Source organism: Oncorhynchus kisutch, unplaced genomic scaffold (assembly GCF_002021735.2).
Source record: "Oncorhynchus kisutch isolate 150728-3 unplaced genomic scaffold, Okis_V2 Okis05a-Okis16b_hom, whole genome shotgun sequence".
NCBI lineage: Eukaryota > Metazoa > Chordata > Actinopteri > Salmoniformes > Salmonidae > Oncorhynchus > Oncorhynchus kisutch.
In genome coordinates, this window is record NW_022261982.1 from 5389540 (window position 1) to 5412480 (window position 22941).

A 22941-nucleotide genomic window follows, 5' to 3' on the forward strand; every position below is an offset into this window, starting at 1 on the left:
TCATCGTATCCGTCTGTAAACAGGTCAGACCAGCATCTTATTAAGGGTGCTACAAACACAGAGAAGCTGCCCAGGCCTGTGACCCTAAACAGGCGTCCGCTGTGCCCTTACCCTCCCCTGCCAGCTCATGGCACCTTCTACTTCCGTACGGTAGACAACCCCGGTCCCCGGGACTACAAACACTACATCCAGTACGCCTGCTATGCAGGGTACACCCTGGCCCACGGGGATATCCACAGCTACTGTCTGCAGGCTGGACGGTGGAGTGGTCTCACCCCGGTCTGCTTGGGTAAGACACTGCTCTATCATGCCCCATTGTGATGCCTCTCTACAGATTCTGTACTACCAAACTGAAGAGCAACAGAAAGGCCATAGAAGCTTTGTTCAGGACGTATGTTGCCGTGTTCACCTCATCGACTGTGTCCTCTGTGTTTGGGCAGGTGAGAAGCTAAGGGTCCCTGTACTTAACCCTGTTAGTTGCTGTGTAGAGATGAGGTGTGGAGATGATGTGTAGAGATGAGGTGTGGAGATGATGTGTAGAGATGAGGTGTGGAGATGATGTGTAGAGATGAGGTGTAGAGATGTGTAGAGATGAGGTGTGGAGATGATGTGTAGAGATGAGGTGTATAGATGATGTGTACAGATGAGGTGTGGAGATGATGTGTAGAGATGAGGTGTGGAGATGTGTAGAGATGATGTGTACAGATGAGGTGTAGAGATGTGTAGAGATGATGTGTACAGATGAGGTGTAGAGATGTGTAGAGATGATGTAAATAGATGAAGTATATAATGATACACATCATCTATACACATCATCTCCACACCATCTCCACACCTCATCTATACACCATCTCCACACCTCATCTATACACCATCTCCACACCTCATCTGTACACATCATCTCCACACCTCATCTCTACACATCATCTCCACACCTCATCTGTACACATCATCTCCACACCTCATCTAGATGGTGTCTAGATGGTGTGTGGAGATGATGTGTATAGATTGTGTGGAGATGAGGTGTATCGATGAGGTGTATATATGATGTGTGTGGAGATATGTATAGATGATGTGCATAGATGTGTGTTAGGAGAGAAATAGGTAATGAAAGGAGACATGTGCAGCTCTCTCTGTTTTCTACATTATTACCTCAGTGACATCAGAATATCTGTTACACGCATCATCTCTCACTAACTGACTAACTGAGTGACTGACCAGGAAGTCAGTGCTGTGCTTGGTAGACTGCGGCAGCCGGTCCCAATTCACTTCTTTCCCCTTCCTCTTGGAACTAACTCTTTGATGGGTAGGGAGTGGATTGGGACCAGCTGTGGTTGTTGGAAAACAGTCCTGTTTTAAATTGCTGGGGCTCAGTGAAGGTAAAGTCTAAATGCAGGTGTGGCCAACCCTACTCCTGGAGAGTCACCCTCCTCCAGGGTCTTTATTCCAGCCCTACTCCTGGAGAACTACCCCCCTGCAGGGTCTTTATTCCAGCCCTACTCCTGGAGAGTAACCCTCCTCCAGGGTCTTTATTCCAGCCCTACTCCTGGAGAGTCACCCTCGTGCAGGGTCTTTATTCCAGCCCTACTCCTGGAGAGTCACCCTCCTGCAGGGTCTTTATTCCAGCCCTACTCCTGGAGAGTCACCCTCCTGCAGGGTCTTTATTCCAGCCCTACTCCTGGAGAGTCACCCTCCTGCAGGGACTTTATTCCAGCCCTACTCCTGGAGAGTCACCCTCCTGCAGGGTCTTTATTCCAGCCCTACTCCTGGAGAGTCACCCTCCTGCAGGGTCTTTATTCCAGCCCTACTCCTGGAGAGTCACCCTCCTGCAGGGTCTTTATTCCAGCCCTACTCCTGGAGAGTCACCCTCCTGCAGGGTCTTTATTCCAGCCCTACTCCTGGAAAGTCACCCTCCTGCAGGGTCTTTATTCCAGCCCTACTCCTGGAGAGTCACCCTCCTGCAGGGTCTTTATTCCAGCCCTACTCCTGGAGAGTCACCCTCCTGCAGGGTCTTTATTCCAGCCCTACTCCTGGAAAGTCACCCTCCTGCAGGGTCTTTATTCCAGCCCTACTCCTGGAGAGTCACCCTCCTGCAGGGTCTTTATTCCAGCCCTACTCCTGGAGAGTCACCCTCCTGCAGGGTCTTTATTCCAGCCCTACTCCTGGAGAGTCACCCTCCTGCAGGGACTTTATTCCAGCCCTACTCCTGGAGAGTCACCCTCCTGCAGGGTCTTTATTCCAGCCCTACTCCTGGAGAGTCACCCTCCTCCAAGGTCTTTATTCCAGCCCTACTCCTGGAGAGTCACCCTCGTGCAGGGTCTTTATTCCAGCCCTACTCCTGGAGAGTCACCCTCCTGCAGGGTCTTTATTCCAGCCCTACTCCTGGAGAGTCACCCTCCTGCAGGGTCTTTATTCCAGCCCTACTCCTGGAGAGTCACCCTCCTGCAGGGACTTTATTCCAGCCCTACTCCTGGAGAGTCACCCTCCTGCAGGGTCTTTATTCCAGCCCTACTCCTGGAGAGTCACCCTCCTGCAGGGTCTTTATTCCAGCCCTACTCCTGGAGAGTCACCCTCCTGCAGGGACTTTATTCCAGCCCTATCATAACACATACAGCCTGCACACCTGCTATAGTCCTATACAGAGTCCCAATCACCTTTAATCACCAAGCACATTTACATGTACCAAACATTTGATCTGGTGAAATGTTACCAGACAATAAACAGAATATACAGACAGACCATACAGACAGACAGGATATACAGACAGACCATACAGACAGACAGGATATACAGACAGACCATACAGACAGACAGGATATACAGACAGACCATACAGACAGACAGGATATACAGACATGATATACACAAAAAAAATGGAATACAGACATGAGACACTGACTCCCCCATCTCTAACCTCTGACCTCTAACCCTAGAGGTGACCCCCTGCGCCCTGAACAACGGAGGCTGTTCCCAGCTGTGTAGTGTGAACCAGGAACAAGCTCAGTGTCACTGCAGACCAGGCTTCATCCTGTTAGAGGATCACCGTACCTGTAGAGGTCAGTCAAACAATCAATCGAGGTGAGAGACGTGTGTTTGAACCCAGGGTCTCCTGTGCGACACCAGACAGTGTTCACCCATTGCGCTAAAGCCGTAGCAACTAACACAAGTACTCAAGGGACGTGTTTCACCTGAAACAACTGGTGCAAGAGCTACTACACATGAACCATGCTTTGTGGTAGAGATAAGTATTTAACTTTATGAAAAACCCCTAGTCAGTGTTGGGTTTGTGCTCCTCCTTGTTGGGGGGAGATCAAATGTCTTGTTTTTGTTGCCTTGACTAGCCAAGATGTCTTCCTCCACAGTCTCTGACTAGCCAAGATGTCTTCCTCCACAGTCTCTGACTAGCCAAGATGTCTTCTGTCCACAGTCTCTGACTAGCCAAGATGTCTTCTGTCCACAGTCTCTGACTAGCCAAGATGTCTTCCTCCACAGTCTCTGACTAGCCAAGATGTCTTCCTCCACAGTCTCTGACTAGCCAAGATGTCTTCCTCCACAGTCTCTGACTAGCCAAGATGTCTTCTGTCCACAGTCTCTGACTAGCCAAGATGTCTTCCTCCACAGTCTCTGACTAGCCAAGATGTCTTCCTCCACAGTCTCTGACTAGCCAAGATGTCTTCTGTCCACAGTCTCTGACTAGCCATGATGTCTTCTGTCCACAGTCTCTGACTAGCCAAGATGTCTTCTGTCCACAGTCTCTGACTAGCCAAGATGTCTTCTGTCCACAGTCTCTGACTAGCCAAGATGTCTTCCTCCACAGTCTCTGACTAGCCAAGATGTCTTCCTCCACAGTCTCTGACTAGCCAAGATGTCTTCCTCCACAGTCTCTGACTAGCCAAGATGTCTTCTGTCCACAGTCTCTGACTAGCCAAGATGTCTTCCGTCCACAGTCTCTGACTAGCCAAGATGTCTTCTGTCCACAGTCTCTGACTAGCCAAGATGTCTTCTGTCCACAGTCTCTGACTAGCCAAGATGTCTTCTGTACACAGTCTCTGACTAGCCAAGATGTCTTCCTCCACAGTCTCTGACTAGTCAAGATGTCTTCCTCCACAGTCTCTGACTAGCCAAGATGTCTTCCTCCACAGTCTCTGACTAGCCAAGATGTCTTCCTCCCCAGTCTCTGACTAGCCAAGATGTCTTCCTCCACAGTCTCTGACTAGCCAAGATGTCTTCCTCCACAGTCTCTGACTAGTCAAGATGTCTTCCTCCACAGTCTCTGACTAGCCAAGATGTCTTCTGTACACAGTCTCTGACTAGCCAAGATGTCTTCCTCCACAGTCTCTGACTAGTCAAGATGTCTTCCTCCACAGTCTCTGACTAGCCAAGATGTCTTCCTCCACAGTCTCTGACTAGCCAAGATGTCTTCTGTACACAGTCTCTGACTAGCCAAGATGTCTTCCTCCACAGTCTCTGACTAGTCAAGATGTCTTCCTCCACAGTCTCTGACTAGCCAAGATGTCTTCCTCCACAGTCTCTGACTAGCCAAGATGTCTTCTGTCCACAGTCTCTGACTAGCCAAGATGTCTTCCTCCACAGTCTCTGACTAGTCAAGATGTCTTCCTCCATAACCTCTGACTAGCCAAGATGTCTTCCTCCACAGTCTCTGACTAGCCAAGATGTCTTCTGTCCACAGTCTCTGACTAGCCAAGATGTCTTCCTCCACAGTCTCTGACTAGCCAAGATGTCTTCCTCCACAGTCTCTGACTAGCCAAGATGTCTTCTGTCCACAGCCTCTGACTAGCCAAGATGTCTTTCTCCACAGTCTCTGACTAGCCAAGATGTCTTCTGTCCACAGCCTCTGACTAGCCAAGATGTCTTTCTCCACAGTCTCTGACTAGCCAAGATGTCTTCTGTCCACAGTCTCTGTATAAAGAACAGCTGTAGTGTCTGCACCAACAGGGTCTACGATGTGATCACGATGCCCCCTAAATTCAATGATGTTTTTACAGCCTGAGAATCCCCCATTTAGAGCTATACATTCTTGATCCAAAACATCTTTAACACTCTGATCACAAGGCAGCAGTGCAGAGGAACAAGCTACAGCCTGAGGAAAGACCCCGTTAATATATGTTTCATGATCTCTGTTCCACGGTGCACCTACAAAGTAGTCTCTTGTGACAGCTGGACATTTGGTTTTGGGTGTCGAGTAAATAACTTGGGTCAAATTATCCACCTTTAAAAGGTTGAAATTGGCCTCGTGGTAAAAAAAAAAAGTGTTTAGCTTTGAAGAAATACTTTCTCACTCTTTCTATTTTCCCTCAACAGTTTATTTCCAGGTAGTAACCCATAATTTGCGTCTCAGAATAAAGTACTACCATGATTCACTGTCTATAGACAGGTGGTTGAATAAACAGGTGGTTGCTCCTGTAGACAGAGCTGACTAGCACAATATCTACACATGCTATAATCTGACTCAGACAGGCATACCATACAGCAGAGATACATATTCATTTACACATTCCTATAGGACAGCAGTGGTGTAAACACACACACACACACACACACACACACACACACACACACATACACATACACACACACACACACACACACACACACACACACACACACACACACACACATACATACACATACACACACACACACACACACACACACACATACACACACACACACCTACACACACACACACACACACACACACACACACACACACACACACACACATACACACACACACACACACACACACACACATCTACACACATACACACACACACACACACACACACACACACACACACACACACACACACACACACACACACACACACACACACACACAGCTACAGGTGCTCTCCTGGGAAAGAGCAGGAGCTCAACTAGCAGGTACAGTAGTTGATATATCTTCCTGAGTTGTTTTCCACACACTGCAGCTTCCTCTATAAAGCAGATGTTTTTGTCCTGGTCTGTTAGTCTCTGTATTTGTCATATTGAAACCAGACCACTGAGACCAGGGCTGCCGATCCAATCAGTGGAACAGAAGAGGTGGATGTTAGCTAACACATACTGCTGTCGCAGCAGAACGCTGAACACGGACACGATCAAAACAAAAGGCCATCGTCACACATCACCTTTGTTGTACATGAAAGCCAACGGTGCATGCCTGGTCTCCATGGTAATGAGGTGTGCCAGAGCGAGACGGAGAGAATCAAAGTGAGACAGAGCTGCTCTACTCTTTCATCTCGGGGCCTTTGTGACATCAGCATCAGACAGGCCACTTTCCTAATTGTGTGTGTGTGTGTTCCTGTGCGTGTGTGTGTCCTCGGTGCAGATGTGGATGAGTGTGTGGAGGGTCAGCAGCAACAGCGCTGCCAGCAGACCTGCGTCAACACCTTCGGCTCGTTCCGCTGCTCTTGCCCCTATGGACACACCCTGGCTGGGGACGGAAGGGCCTGTGTGGCTGAGTGTCCCGCAGGGTACAGAAAACAACCCTCAACCCCGATACCTGGAGGAAACCTGTCCAGAAAGGAGTGTGTAGGTAGGAGACACTGGGATGCCGTAGGTTTAGCAGAAATGAATAGAATGCCACAACTTTTAATTAGACTAGTGGAATATCTCTCTCTCTTAATTACCCTTGCGGAAATCTAATTAGCATAATCCTCCCATAAAAATCCATCAATTAATGCTAGAGACATCTCAATCCACCACATCAGCCGATGTCACACTTCTGCGGTGAAAGGTGACAGAGCTAGAGCGGTGTTTGTCAGACCATGAGGCATCCCGAAAATCATTCTCTCAAAATATTGTCTGTAGGGCCTCCCGGGTGGCGCAGTGGCTAAGGGCGCTGTACTGCAGCGCTAGCTGTGCCACCAGAGACTCTGGGTTCGTGCCCAGGCTCTGTCGCAACCGGCCTTCGTCTCTCCCGAGCCTGTACGGGAGTTGTAGCGATGAGACAAGATAGTAGCTACTACAACAATTGAATACCATGAAATTGGGGGTAAAAATATATATATATATATATATATATATATACATTGTCTGTAGCATCCAAACATCTCTATGGAAAGATTAGACTCAAGAACATGATGGGGTTCTCCCTTTTGCTCTATGACCCCCCCACAAGCATCTTGGGACACCTCTGAAGTTGGTACAGACGATCTGCCAACTTCTGTCTGTAGCGTCCAAACTGTTTGGGCTACACACTAATATGACCCCTCTGTGGAAAGGTCAGACTCTCACAAACACGTATTTTGATCTACAACGCTCACAAGACTCTTATGAAGGGTACAGTTGAAAAAATTTATGGAAGTATATAATACCAGCGAAAAGTTTGGACACCTACTCATTCAATTTTTTTTTAACTATTTACTATCTACATTGTAGAATAATAGTGAAGACATCAAAACTATGAAATAACACAAATGGAATAATGTAGTAACCAAAAAAAGTTGTAAAAAATCTAAATGTATTTTAGATTTTAGATTCTTCAAAGTAGCCACCCTTTGACTTAATGACAGCTTTGCACACTCTTGGCATTCTCTCAACCAGCTTCATGAAGAATGCTTTTCCAATGGTCTTGAAGGAGTTCCCACATATGCTGAGCACTGCTTTTCCTTCACTCTGCAGTCCAACTCATCCCAAACCATCTCAATTGGGTTGAGTTCGGGTGATTGTGGAGGCCAGGTCATCTGATGCAGCACTCCATCACTCTCCTTCTTAGTCAAATTGCCCTTACACCGCCTGGAGGTGTGCAAATTTGGACTCTTCAGACCAAAGGACAGATTTCCTTCTAAATGTGTTTGAGCCAATCAGTTGTGTTGTGACAAGGAAGGGGTGGTATACAGAAGATAGGCCTGTTTGGTAAAAGACCAAGTCCATATTATGGCAAGAACAGCTCAAATAAGCTATGATTAAACTGGCTCTCATGAAGACCGCCACAGGAAAGGAAGACCCAGCGTTACCTCTGCTGCAGAGGATAAGTTCATTTGAGTTACTAGCCTCAGAAATTGAAGCCCAAATAAATGCTTCTCAGAGTTCAAGTAACAGACACATCAACATCAACTGTTCAGAGGAGACTGCATGAATCAGGCTTCATGGTCGAATTGCTGCAAAGAAACCACTACTAAAGGATACCAATAATAAGAAGAGACTTGCTTGGGTCAAGAAACACAAGCAATGGACATTAGACTGGTGGAAATCTGGCCTTTGGTCTGATGAGTCCAAATTTGTGATTTTTGGTTCCAACCACCGTGTCTTTGTGAGACGCAGAGTAGGTGAACGGATAATCTCCGCATGTGTGGTTCCTGCCGTGAAGCATGGAGGAGGAGGTGCGATGGTGCTTTGCTGGTGACACTGTCATTGATTTATTTCAAATTCAAGGCACACTTAACCAGCATGGCTACCACAGCATTCTGCAGCAATACGCCATCCCATGTGGTTTGGCCTTAGTGGGACAATCACTAACAGGACAATGACCCAAAACACACCTCCAGGCTGTGTAAGGGCCATTTGACCAAGAAGTGTGATGGAGTGCTGCATCAGATGACCTGGCCTCCACAATCACCTGACCTCAACCCAATAGAGATGGATTGGGATGAGTTGGACTGCATAGTGAAGGAAAAGCAGCCAAAAAGTGCTCAGCATATGTGGGAACTCCTTCAATACTGTTGGAAAAGCATTCCAGATGAAGCTGGTTGAGAGAATGCCAAGTGTGTGCAAAGCTGTCATCAAGGCAAAGGCTGGCAACTATGAAGAATCTGAAATATAAAATATTTTTTAAATTTAGTTTATCACTTTGTTGGTTACCTCATGATTCCATTGTTATTTCATAGTTTTGATGTCTTCACTATTATTGTACAATAGTAAAATATAAAGAAAAACCCTGGAATGAGTAGGTGTGTCCAAACTTTTGACTGGTACTGTATATATTTTATACTTCAAGTGGTCTTAAAATTCAAAAATAAAATAACTAAATGATTCTTGGTGGAATTCTTAAAACAATTCCACGTAGCTTAATGGAATCAATAGAAAATAGATACAACAATGTCATTCAGCAAACATAATGTGTATGGCGATCAGGTTGTCTTCAACTGCTGGAATGACACTGATCCTTTTACAGACATCAATGAATGTGAGGAGCCAGAGGTCAGTGTACCTGGACACCGGTGTCAGTGGAAGTGTGTGAACCTGCCTGGCTCCCACCGCTGTATCTGTCCCAGAGGATACAAACTGTCCTCAGACAGACACCACTGCAGAGGTGAGATGACTACACATCCATTCTAACACACACACACACACACACACATCCACACCCACCCACACACACACATCCACACCCACCCACACACACACATCCACACCCACCCACACCCACAACATAAATTGATCAAACGGAAGTCTTTGACAAATCTACGATCACAAATCACTTCCAATTATATTTTCCTGACCAGGCCTTTGCCCTGTTTCATCAACAGATATCAATGAGTGCAGCCGTAAGAATGGTGGCTGCTCTCACCTGTGCCTGAACCATAAAGGAAGTTACCAGTGTTCCTGTCCTGCCTCTCACCGCCTCTCCCCCTACAGTAGGAAGAAGTGTCAGCCAAGGAAAGAACAGCAGAGTAATGTGTAGCAGAGATCGTGTGGAGACCCTTTAAATATAAATGTCATTTATTCTATTGCTTCTACCATCCCTCTGTTCGGCCCTTGAACAATACTTCTACTATTGAATCTACATTTTGTCAGGCCTTAGATGTATTTTTGTCAAATCATTACTGAGAACAGTATAAAAACTATTGAAATATTATTGTCACATCCAGAACATATCTGTAACATTGATAGAGGCTTGGACTGCATATTACAGACATATAGAGAAACCAGACGAACACGTTATTAGTTTAGGGATTTAATTGATGCCATTTAAATATATTTCCCTCAAATGATTACATGTTGTTTTACAAGGTAGTGTGAATGAATGAGTAAAAACATATTGAAAACATGGTGGTAGACACTGTGATAATAGATTAGTAGAATTGATCCCCTTCAAAATGTCCTCAACTGCAGACTTATAACATGGTCATGTTAATTGTACTTTAGTCTGTTATATAAACAGTCATGGTACTTTGTTAAAAATACATTATTTCTATGTATCCACTATATTTATAGTCTCTTTTTAAATATATAAAATAAAGTTAGACACAAAAACAGAACTGTTTCAGCCTCAAGTCGTCCTTAACTGCAGAACAGATTCTCCCTTCCCTTATGGTCTCAACTGTAAGCCTGCTAGGATGCTAATGTCTAACACACAGTGTTGTACTGAATGACTACAGGGAAAAGGCTGAAATATGGCATGAACCACTGTTGGACTGATTCAACCATGTTATATATATAATCACATTGTCATTATTTTGACTTCACAGATAAACATTCACATACACATTAGCAGCTATGAAGGCATTGCTGACATGCTCCGGGTACATATGGATAAATGCACAGTATTTGTGACACATACAGTGGTGATGATGAGCCACACCTCAGATAACATGAGAGGTAAATGTCGTTGTACAGTGGGATGTCAGCTGCAGTACTTCAACACAGGATAACATAGTAACTTCTGGATCGGTTTATAACCCCACAACACAGGGTGAGACTGATACAATAGAGGAGGGTTAGGTCAAATACACTCATTATATCATATTAGATTGTTTTAAAACAACTGATTTACACGTATATATTAAATGTTAAAATTATAAATAATTTTAGTACCGCGTGTCGTCCAACACTCAAAATGAAAAACAAACATATATTTAATTATAATTAATTATATATTTCATTTTAAACCTGCTATATTATTGATTATAATCAATCAATTAGCTGCAATAAAAACTCCTTTGAGTAGAGTGTGTTGTGAATATCTTAGTCATAGGTCATAGGTCAAACCCAATCCAACTTCCTACCTAAGTCTAGTTCACCCCCTTCTCTCTGAAGTGTGCACTCATTCACTTCAAGAATTCAATCCAATGATTTTAAATTATCCTTGAATGGGAGTGAACGAGTGTACACTTGGGGAGAATTGGAACTAGGCAGTAGTATTTCGTTCCACACTATAATATATTACATAACTAGACTCTCTTGATAGCTGCCTGCGAGGCCAGGGAGAGTGCTCTACATCAAACCCAGTCTGATACCTCATTGCATGAGACAGGTAGACTGTGGCAGGAAGTCTTGTAGGTATGTGACCACAGCCTTGGAGAGGTAGGTCATGGTACCGTAGCTGCCACTAGGGGCGCTGTCATAGAAGAAGTGACATATCCCCGTGGCTGGATCCTTCTCCAGGAAGTACTCGTTGGCTCCATGGGTCCTCTGGAACATAGAGGACATGGCTGATAGGTAGATACAGATCATGTTGTCTATAGTTAGAGAATAGGTCTTACTACAAACTGAGGCGTGGGGCTCGGATCCCACTTCTGACACCATGTTATGTTATGATATAGTTAGAGAATAGGTCTTACTACAAACTGAGACGTGGGGCTCGGATCCCACTTCTGACACCATGTTATGTTATGATAGTCATATGGACGAGTCAGGCAGAGACACGTGACTCTAGTTAACATGATAATATGGCAACGATACAGGACAAACATCCAGGTCACTGAACTGGACCATTACACAATTAACCCTTTACAGGACATTACTTTCTAGTGACCATTACACAATTAACCCTTTATAGGACAATACTTTCTAGTGACCATCTCTGTGGCCTTGTGGGAATAGTTTCCACCCTGAGATTGGAAGCGTGGGGGTTCGATCCCCGGTCGAGTCAAACCAAACACTTTAAAAATGGGACCCGTCTCTGCCTGCAGATGTTCCAGAGGGTGTAGTTACTCGTACATCACGCTATAGAAAGAGGAAATAGGCTCCTCCCCTATGGGCCGTTCCGGCTCAGACTTACCTGGTCCTGTAAGAAGAGGTCATTGGCCATGTGTACGATGCGGTCGATCAGGATGATTCCTCCGATGTTGTCCACATCCATGTCAGCCACCAGCGTCAGCACCATCACAGCCTCCACCAGCAGCTGTCGGTACTCTGGCTGGGGGACGTGGTTCAGAACAGACTCCACGTGCACCGCAAACTTGATCTCGCCTTCTGTCATCTGGCAGGCAGGGACACGACGTCAGAGTCAGAACGCTTTCCCAGACACAGATGGAATCTCCATCAAGGGATCTGTCTGTGCCAATCACAGTGTCTGAAAGGAAATCTTATTTCCTACTATTATAGGAAGCTACATTTGTTCTAAATGTGAAAAACTGAAAGATGTTCTTTGATGCCGTGCTGCTGTTTGGGGGTCTAGGGGGGTTACTGCACATTATTAATGGAGTTGTAAAAAGGGCTATATAAATACCATTTGATCAATCTATTGATTTGACTACATACCTCTCTGGTAGTGGAGCACGTATCCATCTATAGACAGACTGACACTACATACCTCTCTGGTAGTGGAGGAAGACAGCACGTATCCATCTATAGACAGACTGACACTACATACCTCTCTGGTAGTGGAGGAAGGCAGCACGTATCCATCTATAGACATACTGACACTACATACCTCTCTGGTAGTGGAGGAAGGCAGCACGTATCCATCTATAGACAGACTGACACTACATACCTCTCTGGTAGTGGAGGAAGACAGCATGTATCCATCTATAGACAGACTGACACTACATACCTCTCTGGTAGTGGAGGAAGGCAGCACGTATCCATCTATAGACAGGCCGTGGCACTTCTGCAGGATCTTCCACACCTTCTGGTAGAAGCCCATTGGGACCCTGTTGATGGCCCCATCCAGCCGTCTCCTCCTCAGCCACTGGCCCTGCCGCTCCTCCCACTGCAGGTGGCTGTCTGACCCCCCGGGGCCTACAGGGGACAGGATACCACTGGGGGTGGAGGGGCTGCTGCACCGCTACAGGGGGAGATACGTGTTCATTTACGTACACGGTACGCACGCAGAGGTGTACACACACACACACACACACACAGTACAGATGAACGGGAGGAGACAGGTCAAAGAAGGATTTTTAAGCCTTGAGATATGGGTTGTGTGTGTGTGCCATTCAGAGGGTGAATGGGCAAGACAAAAGATTTAAGTGCCTTTGAATGGGGTTTGGTAGTAGGTGCCAGGCACACCGGTTTGTGTAAAGAACTGCAACGCTGCTGTGTGTTTCACGCTCAACAGTTTCCTGTGTGTATCAAGAATGGTCCACCACCCAAAGGTTAGGAGTCAACATGGGCCAGCATGCTACAGGCCAGTACATGTTACCATGACGGCACCAGCATGCTACAGGCCAGTACATGTTACCATGACGACACCAGCATGCTATGGGTCAGTACATGTTACCGTGACGACACCAGCATGCTACAGGCCAGTACATGTTACCATGACGACACCAGCATGCTACAGGCCGGTACATGTTACCATGACGACACCAGCATGCTACAGGCCAGTACATGTTACCATGACGACACCAGCATGCTACAGGCCAGTACATGTTACCATGACGACACCAGCATGCTACAGGCCAGTACATGTTACCATGACGGCACCAGCATGCTACAGGCCAGTACATGTTACCATGACGACACCAGCATGCTACGGGCCAGTACATGTTACCGTGACGACACCAGCATGCTACAGGCCAGTACATGTTACCATGACGACACCAGCATGCTACAGGCCGGTACATGTTACCATGACGACACCAGCATGCTACAGGCCAGTACATGTTACCATGACGGCACCAGCATGCTACAGGCCAGTACATGTTACCATGACGACACCAGCATGCTACAGGCCAGTACATGTTACCATGACAACACCAGAATGCTACAGGCCAGTACATGTTACCATGACGACACCAGCATGCTACAGGCCAGTACATGTTAGTACAGCAAGCATAAGGCAATGTAATGAAGAAAGACAACCGTTCAGAGTGAACCTCGTCTGTGTTGTTTAGTGAACACGGGACAATGAGGGGGACATGGTTCATGGTTTACCGTGGAACGGGGAGAGGTGACGTTGCTGCTGATGGAATAGCCACTGTTACTCATCTGGAAAGGATCAACAAGGAGAAGACGTCATGTTGTCGTCGAGGGAGAGACACAGAAGGAGGGGATGACGGCGTGAAGGAAAGTCAAACTCACACCTTGTAAATACAGTTTAGATTATGATAAAACACCAGACACAGTTAAAGATGTAGAAAACAGGCAAACATGATCAGCAGCTCAGCATGAGGTAAGGCACTACTGACTGTATTCTAGTACAGCTGGTATGAATGGGCTTTCAGCTGGTGGCTTCATGTCATGTTATGATGGTTGGTTTCATTATGGTCTGGCTGTGGAGATTACAGCTGATGAGGCAATATGACTATTAACTAACAAACTCAACCCACGCTGATCGGACGAGACGAGTCATCCAACTGCAATCAGAACCATACAACATTACAGCATTATTACTACTATAGACAAAGAGCATTCTGTCGTCATGTCTTCTAACTAGAATCAAACATACAGAAAGAGTATTAGGCCTATACTGACCTGTAGATTATATTATAGAGTATTAGGTCTATACTGACCTGTAGATTATATTATAGAGTATTAGGTCTATACTGACCTGTAGATTATATTATAGAGTATTAGGTCTATACTGACCTGTAGATTATATTATAGAGTATTAGGTGTATACTGACCTGTAGATTATATTATAGAGTATTAGGTCTATACTGACCTGTAGATTATATTATAGAGTATTAGGTCTATACTGACCTGTAGATTATATTAAAGAGTATTAGGTCTATACTAACCTGTAGATTATATTATAGAGTATTAGGTCTATACTGACCTTTAGATTATATTATAGAGTATTAGGTCTATACTGACCTTTAGATTATATTATAGAATATTAGGTCTATACTAACCTTTAGATTATATTAAAGAGTATTAGGCCTATACTGACCTTTAGATTATATTATAGAGTATTAGGTCTATACTGACCTTTAGATTATATTATAGAGTATTAGGTCTATACTGACCTTTAGATTATATTATAGAGCATTAGGTCTATACTGACCTTTAGATTATATTATAGAGTATTAGGTCTATACTAACCTGTAGATTATATTATAGAGTATTAGGTCTATACTGACCTTTAGATTATATTATAGAGTATTAGGTCTATACTAACCTGTAGATTATACTATAGGTCAAAGGAAATCAGGGGTCTCCAACCTTTTCTAGCATGTGAGCTACTTTTAAATTATGAAACAATTCACAAGATACACGTACATTTATTCCTAGCTTTCAAATAGGCAGTCTTTGTATGTTCCCAAATTCTGTTTTCTTGGGGGAATGTCATTCTGTCTCCTCAGAAGACAGTTATTATGATCCCTAACTGGCTACAAAAGCCCACACCACACAGACACAAAAGGGGCAATATTGTTGGAAATGAATTGTCAGATATTGTGTTCCGTTTGGCTTTCAGCCAGTTGTGGCTCATCAGGGGTGATTGAATGTCAACGTGGATTTGATTGGATAGTAGCCGGGAGCTTGACTTGTCTAATACTAGTGAGATTTGTTTATGACAGTTTGCGGTAGAACACGTGAAAAATAAATGCTTTTTCAGAATTGTTTGGCGAGCTACTCATGGGTAGACTGGGAGTTACTGGTAGCTTGTGATGGACCTGTTGGAGACCCCTGATGTAGATACTCTCCATGACATGCAATAGTCAGCTGACGTGACCATACCTGTTTGATCTCACGCTTCAGCTTGCGGATGCCGGTGCGCTCCGTCTTAGTGGCCCCAGTGTGACCCAGCTCATGGATGGAGACAGCCGGGCTGGTGGCCGAGGACTGCATAGGACGCACTGACACAGGAGAAAGGGAGACAGACACAACAATTCATTTGATTCAATAGAATAATACTACACCTGCAAAGATACCAGTACACCTGCAAAGATACCAGTACACCTGCAAAGATACCAGTACACCTGCAAAGATTTTAGAAGAATCAGGAAATGTATTAATACTGTAGAAACTACTAATGCTGGCTATGTAGGGGTCGGGGCTAGGGGGCTATGTAGGGGTCTATGTAGGGGTCGGGGCTAGGGGGCTATGTAGGGGTCGGGGCTAGGGGGCTATGTAGGGGTCTATGTAGGGGTCGGGGCTAGGGGGCTATGTAGGGGTCTATGTAGGGCTCGGGGGCTATGTAGGGGTCTATGTAGGGGTCGGGGCTAGGGGGCTATGTAGGGGTCTATGTAGGTCTCGGGGCTAGGGCGCTATGTAGGGGGCTATGTAGGGGTCTATGTAGGGGTCTATGTAGGGTTCTATGTAGGGGTCTATGTAGGGTCCTATGTAGGGTTTGGGGGCTATGTAGGGGTCTATGTAGGGGTCTATGTAGTGGTCTATGTAGGGGTCTATGTAGGGGTCTATGTAAGGGTCTATGTAGGGGTCGGGGCTAGGGGTCTATGTAGGGGTCTATGTAGGGGTCGGGCTAGGGGTCTATGTAGGGGTCTATGTTAGGGGTCTATGTAGGGGTCAGGGCTAGGGCGCTATGTAGGGGGCTATGTAGGGGTCTATGTTAGGGGTCTATGTAGGAGTCGGGGCTAGGGGGCTATGTAGGGGTCTATGTAGGGGTCGGGGCTAGGGGTCTATGTAGTTGTCGGGGCTAGGGGTCTATGTAGGGGTCTATGTAGGGGTCGGGGCTAGGGGCATTGTAGGGGTCTATGTAGGGGTCGGGGTTAGGGGTCGGGGTTAGGGGTCTATGTAGGGGTCTATGTAGGGGTCGGGCTAGGGGTCTATGTAGGGGTCGGGGCTAGGGGTCTATGTAGGGGACGGGGCTAGAGGTCTATGTAGGGGTCGGGCTAGGTGTCTATGTAGGGGTCTATGTAGGGGTCTATGTAGGGGTCGGGGCTAGGGGTCTATGTAGGGGTCGGGGCTAGGAGTCTATGTAGGGGTCGGGGCTAGGGGGCTATGTAGGGGTCTATGTAGGGGTCTATGAAGGGGTCTATGTAGGGGTAGGGGCTAGGGGTCTATGTAGGGGTCTATGTAGGGGTCTATGTAGGGGTCGGGGCTAGGGGGCTATGTAGGGGTCGGGCTAGGGGTCTATGTAGGGGTCGGGGCTAGGGGTTGGGGCTAGGGGTCTATGTAGGGGTCTATGTAGGGGTCTATGTAGGGGTTGGGGCTAGGGGGCTATGTAGGGGTCTATGTAGGGGTCGGGGCTAGGGGTCTATGTAGGGGACGGGGATAGGGGTCTATGTAGGGGTCAGGGATAGGGGTCTATGTAGGGGTCTATGTAGGGGTCTATGTAGGGGTCAGGGCTAGGGCGCTATGTAGGGGGCTATGTAGGGGTCTATGTTAGGGGTCTATGTAGGAGTCGGGGCTAGGGCGCTATGTAGGGGGCTATGTAGGGGTCGGGGCTAGGGGTCTATGTAGTTGTCGGGGCTAGGGGTCTATGTAGGGGTCTATGTAGGGGTCGGGGCTAGGGGGCTATGTAGGGGTCTATGTAGGGGTCTATGTAGGGGTCTATGTAGGGGTAGGGGCTAAGGGTCTATGTAGGGGTCTATGTAGGGGTCTATGTAGGGGTCGGGGCTAGGGGTCTATGTAGGGGTCGGGCTAGGGGTCTATGTAGGGGTCGGGGCTAGGGGGTGGGGCTAGGGGTCTATGTAGGGGTCTATGTATGGGTCGGGGCTAGGGGTCTATGTAGGGGTCTATGTAGGGGTCTATGTAGGGGTTGGGGCTAGGGGGCTATGTAGGGGTCTATGTAGGGGTTGGGGCTAGGGGTCTATGTAGGGGTCAGGGATAGGGGTCTATGTAGGGGTCAGGGATAGGGGTCTATGTAGGGGTCTATGTAGGGGTCTATGTAGGGGTCTATGTAGGGGTCAGGGCTAGGGCGCTATGTAGGGGGCTATGTAGGGGTCTATGTTAGGGGTCTATGTAGGAGTCGGGGCTAGGGCGCTATGTAGGGGGCTATGTAGGGGTCGGGGCTAGGGGTCTATGTAGTTGTCGGGGCTAGGGGTCTATGTAGGGGTCTATGTAGGGGTCGGGGCTAGGGGTCTATGTAGGGGTCTATGTAGGAGTCGGGGTTAGGGGTCGGGGTTAGGGGTCTATGTAGGGGTCTATGTAGGGGTCGGGGCTAGGGGTCTATGTAGGGGTCGGGCTAGAGGTCTATTTAGGGGTCGGGGCTAGGTGTCTATGTAGGGGTCTATGTAGGGGTCTATGTAGGGGTCGGGGCTAGGAGTCGATGTAGGGGTCGGGGCTAGGGGTCTATGTAGGGGTCGGGGCTAGGGGTCTATGTAGGGGTCGGGGCTAGGGGTCTACGTAGGGGTTTATGTAGGGGTCTATGTAGGGGTAGGGGCTAGGGGTCTATGTAGGGGTCTATGTAGGGGTCGGGCTAGGGGTCTATGTAGGGGTCGGGGATAGGGGTCTATGTAGGGGTCGGGGCTAGGGGTCTATGTAGGGGTCGGGGCTAGGGGGCTATGTAGGGGTCTATGTAGGGGTCGGGGCTAGGGGGCTATGTAGGGGTCTATGTAGGGGTCGGGGCTAGAAGTCTATGTAGGGGTCTATGTAGGGGTCGGGGCTAGGGGTCTATGTAGGGGTCTATGCAAGGGTCTATGTAGGGGTCGGGGCTAGGGGGCTATGTAGGGGTCTATGTAGGGGTCGGGGCTAGGGGTCTATGTAGGGGATGGGGCAAGGGGGCTATGTAGGGGTCTATGTAGGGGTCGGGGCTAGGGGTCTATGTAGGGGACGGGGCTAGGGGTCTATGTAGGGGTCGGGGCTAGGGGTCTATGTAGGGGTCGGGGCTAGGGGTCTATGTAGGGGTCAGGGCTAGGGGTCTATGTAGGGGTTAGGGATAGGGGTCTATGTAGTGGTCGGGGGTCGGGGTTGATTTGGGATTGGGAAAGACTCACTGCTCCTCTCCACCCCAAACTCCTTCCCACTGAGGATGTGGTGTAGCAGGTTCTTCATGTCTGATGGACTCAAGTTCATCAGGCTCTCAGAGGCCTCCTCCCCTGCAGAGGACAGAGAGAGAGACGCCTGTAACGCTGAGTAGAGAGACTCTGTAAAAACTCCCCAGGCACTTCCACATTAAAGGCCATTCAGCTCAACATCCAGATACAGTAGTGTCACTACTAACCAGTCTGCTAACCAGGTCTACCTGAAAGAACTACCAGAGCACTATTCAGATGGTGAGTCTACTGAGGCCTTTGGAACACAGCTGATTATTCTACCATTCTAAGAATGGTACTGAACCCTACCTGAGCAGTGTAGACTGAACCCTACCTGAGCAGTGTTGACTGAACCCTACCTGAGCAGTGTAGACTGAACCCTACCTGAGCAGTGTTGACTGAACACTACCTGAGCAGTATAGACTGAACCCTACCTGAGCAGTGTAGACTGAACCCTACCTGAGTAGTGTAGACTGAACCCTACCTGAGCAGTGTAGACTGAACCCTACCCGAGCAGTATAGACTGAACCCTACCTGAGCAGTGTAGACTGAACCCTACCCGAGCAGTGTAGACTGAACCCTACCCGAGCAGTGAAGACTGAACCCTACCTGAGCAGTGAAGACTGCGGGCCAGCTCTGTAGCCATCACCTGCATGATGAGTCCGATTCGGAGACGCAGCATGTCCCCAAACAGAGCCGGCTGGGAGCGGACGTACATGGCCAGGTACACCATGATCTCCTGCATTATCACAATACAGCAGTCGTTACTTTCCCTTCATCGCAGAGACTTGTTACAAAACTGACCAAAGTTTGCTTTACCATGTTGAGCTAGACTCGCGTCGGGGAGAGAATTTGGACGGAAATGGCATCTGGAAGCATCTTATATAATCCCAGTTATAATGTGTTGTACCTGAGTGAGCACAGCGATGCTGATGTCCTGCCCACTGGCCTCATAGATCAGAGAGTTGAGTTCTTCTGGAGGAAGAGGCGCTGAGATGACTTTCTCCCTGGGCTCCGGTGGTAACCCCACTGTCAGCTGCTTGTGGTGGGAGATGAGATCTGTACAGGCCTCAGCCAGCACCTCCACTCTCTTCCTCAGGATACCAGAGATGTATCTGATCAGACCCCACTCCTTGTTGGCCCCGGCCTGGGCATACAGCTCCTCCAGGAGACACCTCACACTGACCCCGCCCTGACCCCCCACGTCCACCAGCCAATCAGCACCTTTCAGGTTAGAGGGAATTACATTTCATTCAGTTCAATTCAGTCTGAGGAGTCAATTCAGTGTAATTTAAACCTAAACATGTAGAGAATTCAATTAAATTTGATTCAATTCAAAGATTCAATCCATCTAATCCAGGGGTGGGAAAAATACGGCCCATTTGATCCGACCCGCAGGAGGTTGGAGTAAAACAAAAAAATGTGGAAAAATATTATTTTGTGTCTAAAAATGTTAAAAACTCCAGGCCACATTGAACACCTACAACTAAATAGAGAGTGTGTAGAAATGAAAATGGACGTTTACAGTTTGCCCACCCCTGATCTAAACCAGTACCTTTCATCACACAGAGGATATATAGTATGTCTGCCTGGTCCTGCAGTGTGGGACACTCCTTCAACTGTCTCACCAGAGACCCAAAGTCTGTGTTACCCTGGGAGTCTCTCGGCAGGTGGAGGTCTGCAATACTGGGGGCCTGAGAGTAAACATACACAGACACACACAAATACACACATGTGCGCATGCACACACACACACACACACACACACACATTAGAGGATCCAAACACACAGATGCACCAGAGAAACAGTACTGGAGTCTGTTGTTGTCGTAGACGAACTGACCTTGGGCTGTTGTTGATGTGGTGTGTGGTGGGTTGTTGTCGTAGATGAACTGACCTTGGGCTGTTGTTGATGTGGTGTGTGGTGGGTTGTTGTCGTAGATGAACTGACCTTGGGCTGTTGTTGATGTGGTGTGTGGTGGGTTGTTGTCGTAGATGAACTGACCTTGGGCTGTTGTTGATGTGGTGTGTGGTGGGTTGTTGTCGTAGCTGAACTGACCTTGGGCTGTTGTTGATGTGGTGTGTGGTGGGTTGTTGTCGTAGACAAACTGACCTTGGGCTGTTGTTGATGTGGTGTGTGGTGGGTTGTTGGCGTAGATGAACTGACCTTGGGCTGTTGTTGATGTGGTGTGTGGTGGGTTGTTGTCGTAGACGAACTGACCTTGGGCTGTTGTTGATGTGGCGTGTGGTGGGTTGTTGGCGTAGATGAACTGACCTTGGGCTGTTGTTGATGTGGCGTGTGGTGGGTTGTTGTCGTAGACGAACTGACCTTGGGCTGTTGTTGATGTGGTGTGCGGTGGGTTGTTGGCGTAGATGAACTGACCTTGGGCTGTTGTTGATGTGGCGTGTGGTGGGTTGTTGTCGTAGACGAACTGACCTTGGGCTGTTGTTGATGTGGTGTGTGGTGGGTTGTTGTCGTAGACGAACTGACCTTGGGCTGTTGTTGATGTGGCGTGTGGTGGGTTGTTGTCGTAGACGAACTGACCTTGGGCTGTTGTTGATGTGGCGTGTGGTGGTGGTGTGGATGGAGCGGTGTGAGCTGGGACACGTGCAGTAGGTTGAGGGATTTACGGTGCTTGTTCATGATGGGAGTCATGGGAAGATACATGGAGGCCTCTGGAAGAAACAACACTCACCATACAGTATCTGTATTTATTATGGATCCCCATGACTTCCTGCCAAGGCAGCAGCTACTCTTTCTGGGGTTTATTATGGATCCCCATGACTTCCTGCCAAGGCAGCAGCTACTCTTTCTGGGGTTTATTATGGATCCCCATGACTTCCTGCCAACCATACAGTAGAAACCTACAGAGTCCCAACCATACAGTAGAAACCTACAGAGTCCCAACCATACAGTAGAAACCTACAGTGTAGAAACCTACAGAGTCCCAACCATACAGTAGAAACCAACAGAGTCCCAACCATATAGTAGAAACCAACAGAGTCCCACCCATACAGTAGAAACCTACAGAGTCCCAACCATACAGTAGAAACCTACAGAGTCCCAACCATACAGTAGAAACCAACAGAGTCCCACCCATACAGTAGAAACCAACAGACTCCCAACCATACAGTAGAAACCTACAGAGTGTAGAAACCTACAGAGTCCCACCCATACAGTAGAAACCAACAGATTCCCAACCATACTGTAGAAACCTACAGAGTGTAGAAACCTACAGAGTCCCAACCATACAGTAGAAACCTACAGAGTCCCAACCATACAGTAGAAACCTACAGTCCCACCCATACAGTAGAAACCTACAGAGTCCCAACCATACAGTAGAAACCTACAGAGTGTAGTAACCTACAGAGTCCCAACCATACAGTAGAAACCTACAGAGTGTAGTAACCTACAGAGTCCCAACCATACAGTAGAAACCTACAGAGTCCCAACCATACAGTAGAAACCTACAGAGTGTAGTAACCTACAGAGTCCCAACCATACAGTAGAAACCTACAGAGTGTAGTAACCTACAGAGTCCCACCCATACAGTAGAAACCTACAGAGTGTAGTAACCTACAGAGTCCCATACATACAGTAGAAACCTACAGAGTCCCATACATAACCCTAAACCTAACACTTGGTGAATAAACAAACAGTAAATGTGATGATAACTTACTGGGCATGTTGAGGCCTTGGACCTGGGCCATGAAGGAGAGGATGTCTCTGGTGGTGTGTTCAGCACTAAACACGTGGTGCTGCCCCCTCTGGATGGGAGGGAGATGACACTTGGTGGCTGTGCTCTGCATCAGCTGGCTGAGGTAGTGGTCAAACATGTCCTTGGAGCTGCCTGGAGGGGGGCGGGAGTTAAATGTAGACTCAGCAATATGATATTACATACCGCAAGCACAAACACACAAACACACA

General features: G+C 47.4%; 2 protein-coding genes across 6 annotated transcripts in view; one reads left to right on the forward strand and one right to left on the reverse strand.

Annotated features, from left to right (window-relative positions):
* The window catches only part of LOC116359798 (sushi, von Willebrand factor type A, EGF and pentraxin domain-containing protein 1), a 15355-nt gene extending 5478 nt beyond the window's left edge, over nt 1-9877 (forward strand). The window contains exons 4-8 of the mRNA XM_031813502.1: nt 1-289; nt 2934-3056; nt 6353-6559; nt 9140-9277; nt 9495-9877. The exon at nt 1-289 is cut by the window's left edge and continues 839 nt beyond it. Coding sequence (XP_031669362.1) covers nt 1-289; nt 2934-3056; nt 6353-6559; nt 9140-9277; nt 9495-9649 — 912 coding nt within the window. The 3' untranslated portion in view covers nt 9650-9877. The remainder of the gene's footprint in view (nt 290-2933; nt 3057-6352; nt 6560-9139; nt 9278-9494) is intronic.
* Nucleotides 9878-9909: 32 nt separating this feature from the next.
* The window catches only part of LOC109887972 (phosphorylase b kinase regulatory subunit alpha, liver isoform-like), a 37231-nt gene continuing 24199 nt past the window's right edge, over nt 9910-22941 (reverse strand). For 2 of the 5 annotated variants that reach the window (XM_031813495.1, XM_031813496.1), the window contains exons 19-30: nt 22694-22864; nt 21559-21689; nt 20569-20707; nt 19924-20237; nt 19623-19752; nt 18975-19076; nt 15814-15932; nt 14463-14489; nt 14068-14121; nt 12743-12976; nt 11969-12169; nt 10908-11379 (exon numbers count right to left, since the gene is read on the reverse strand). In XM_031813495.1, coding sequence (XP_031669355.1) covers nt 11206-11379; nt 11969-12169; nt 12743-12976; nt 14068-14121; nt 14463-14489; nt 15814-15932; nt 18975-19076; nt 19623-19752; nt 19924-20237; nt 20569-20707; nt 21559-21689; nt 22694-22864 — 1796 coding nt within the window. In that variant the 3' untranslated portion in view covers nt 10908-11205. Of the gene's footprint in view, nt 11380-11968; nt 12170-12742; nt 12977-14067; nt 14122-14462; nt 14490-15813; nt 15933-18974; nt 19077-19622; nt 19753-19923; nt 20238-20568; nt 20708-21558; nt 21690-22693; nt 22865-22941 lie in introns of all 5 variants that reach the window. The other 3 variants (XM_031813498.1, XM_031813494.1, XM_031813493.1) reach the window with 2 other exon arrangements.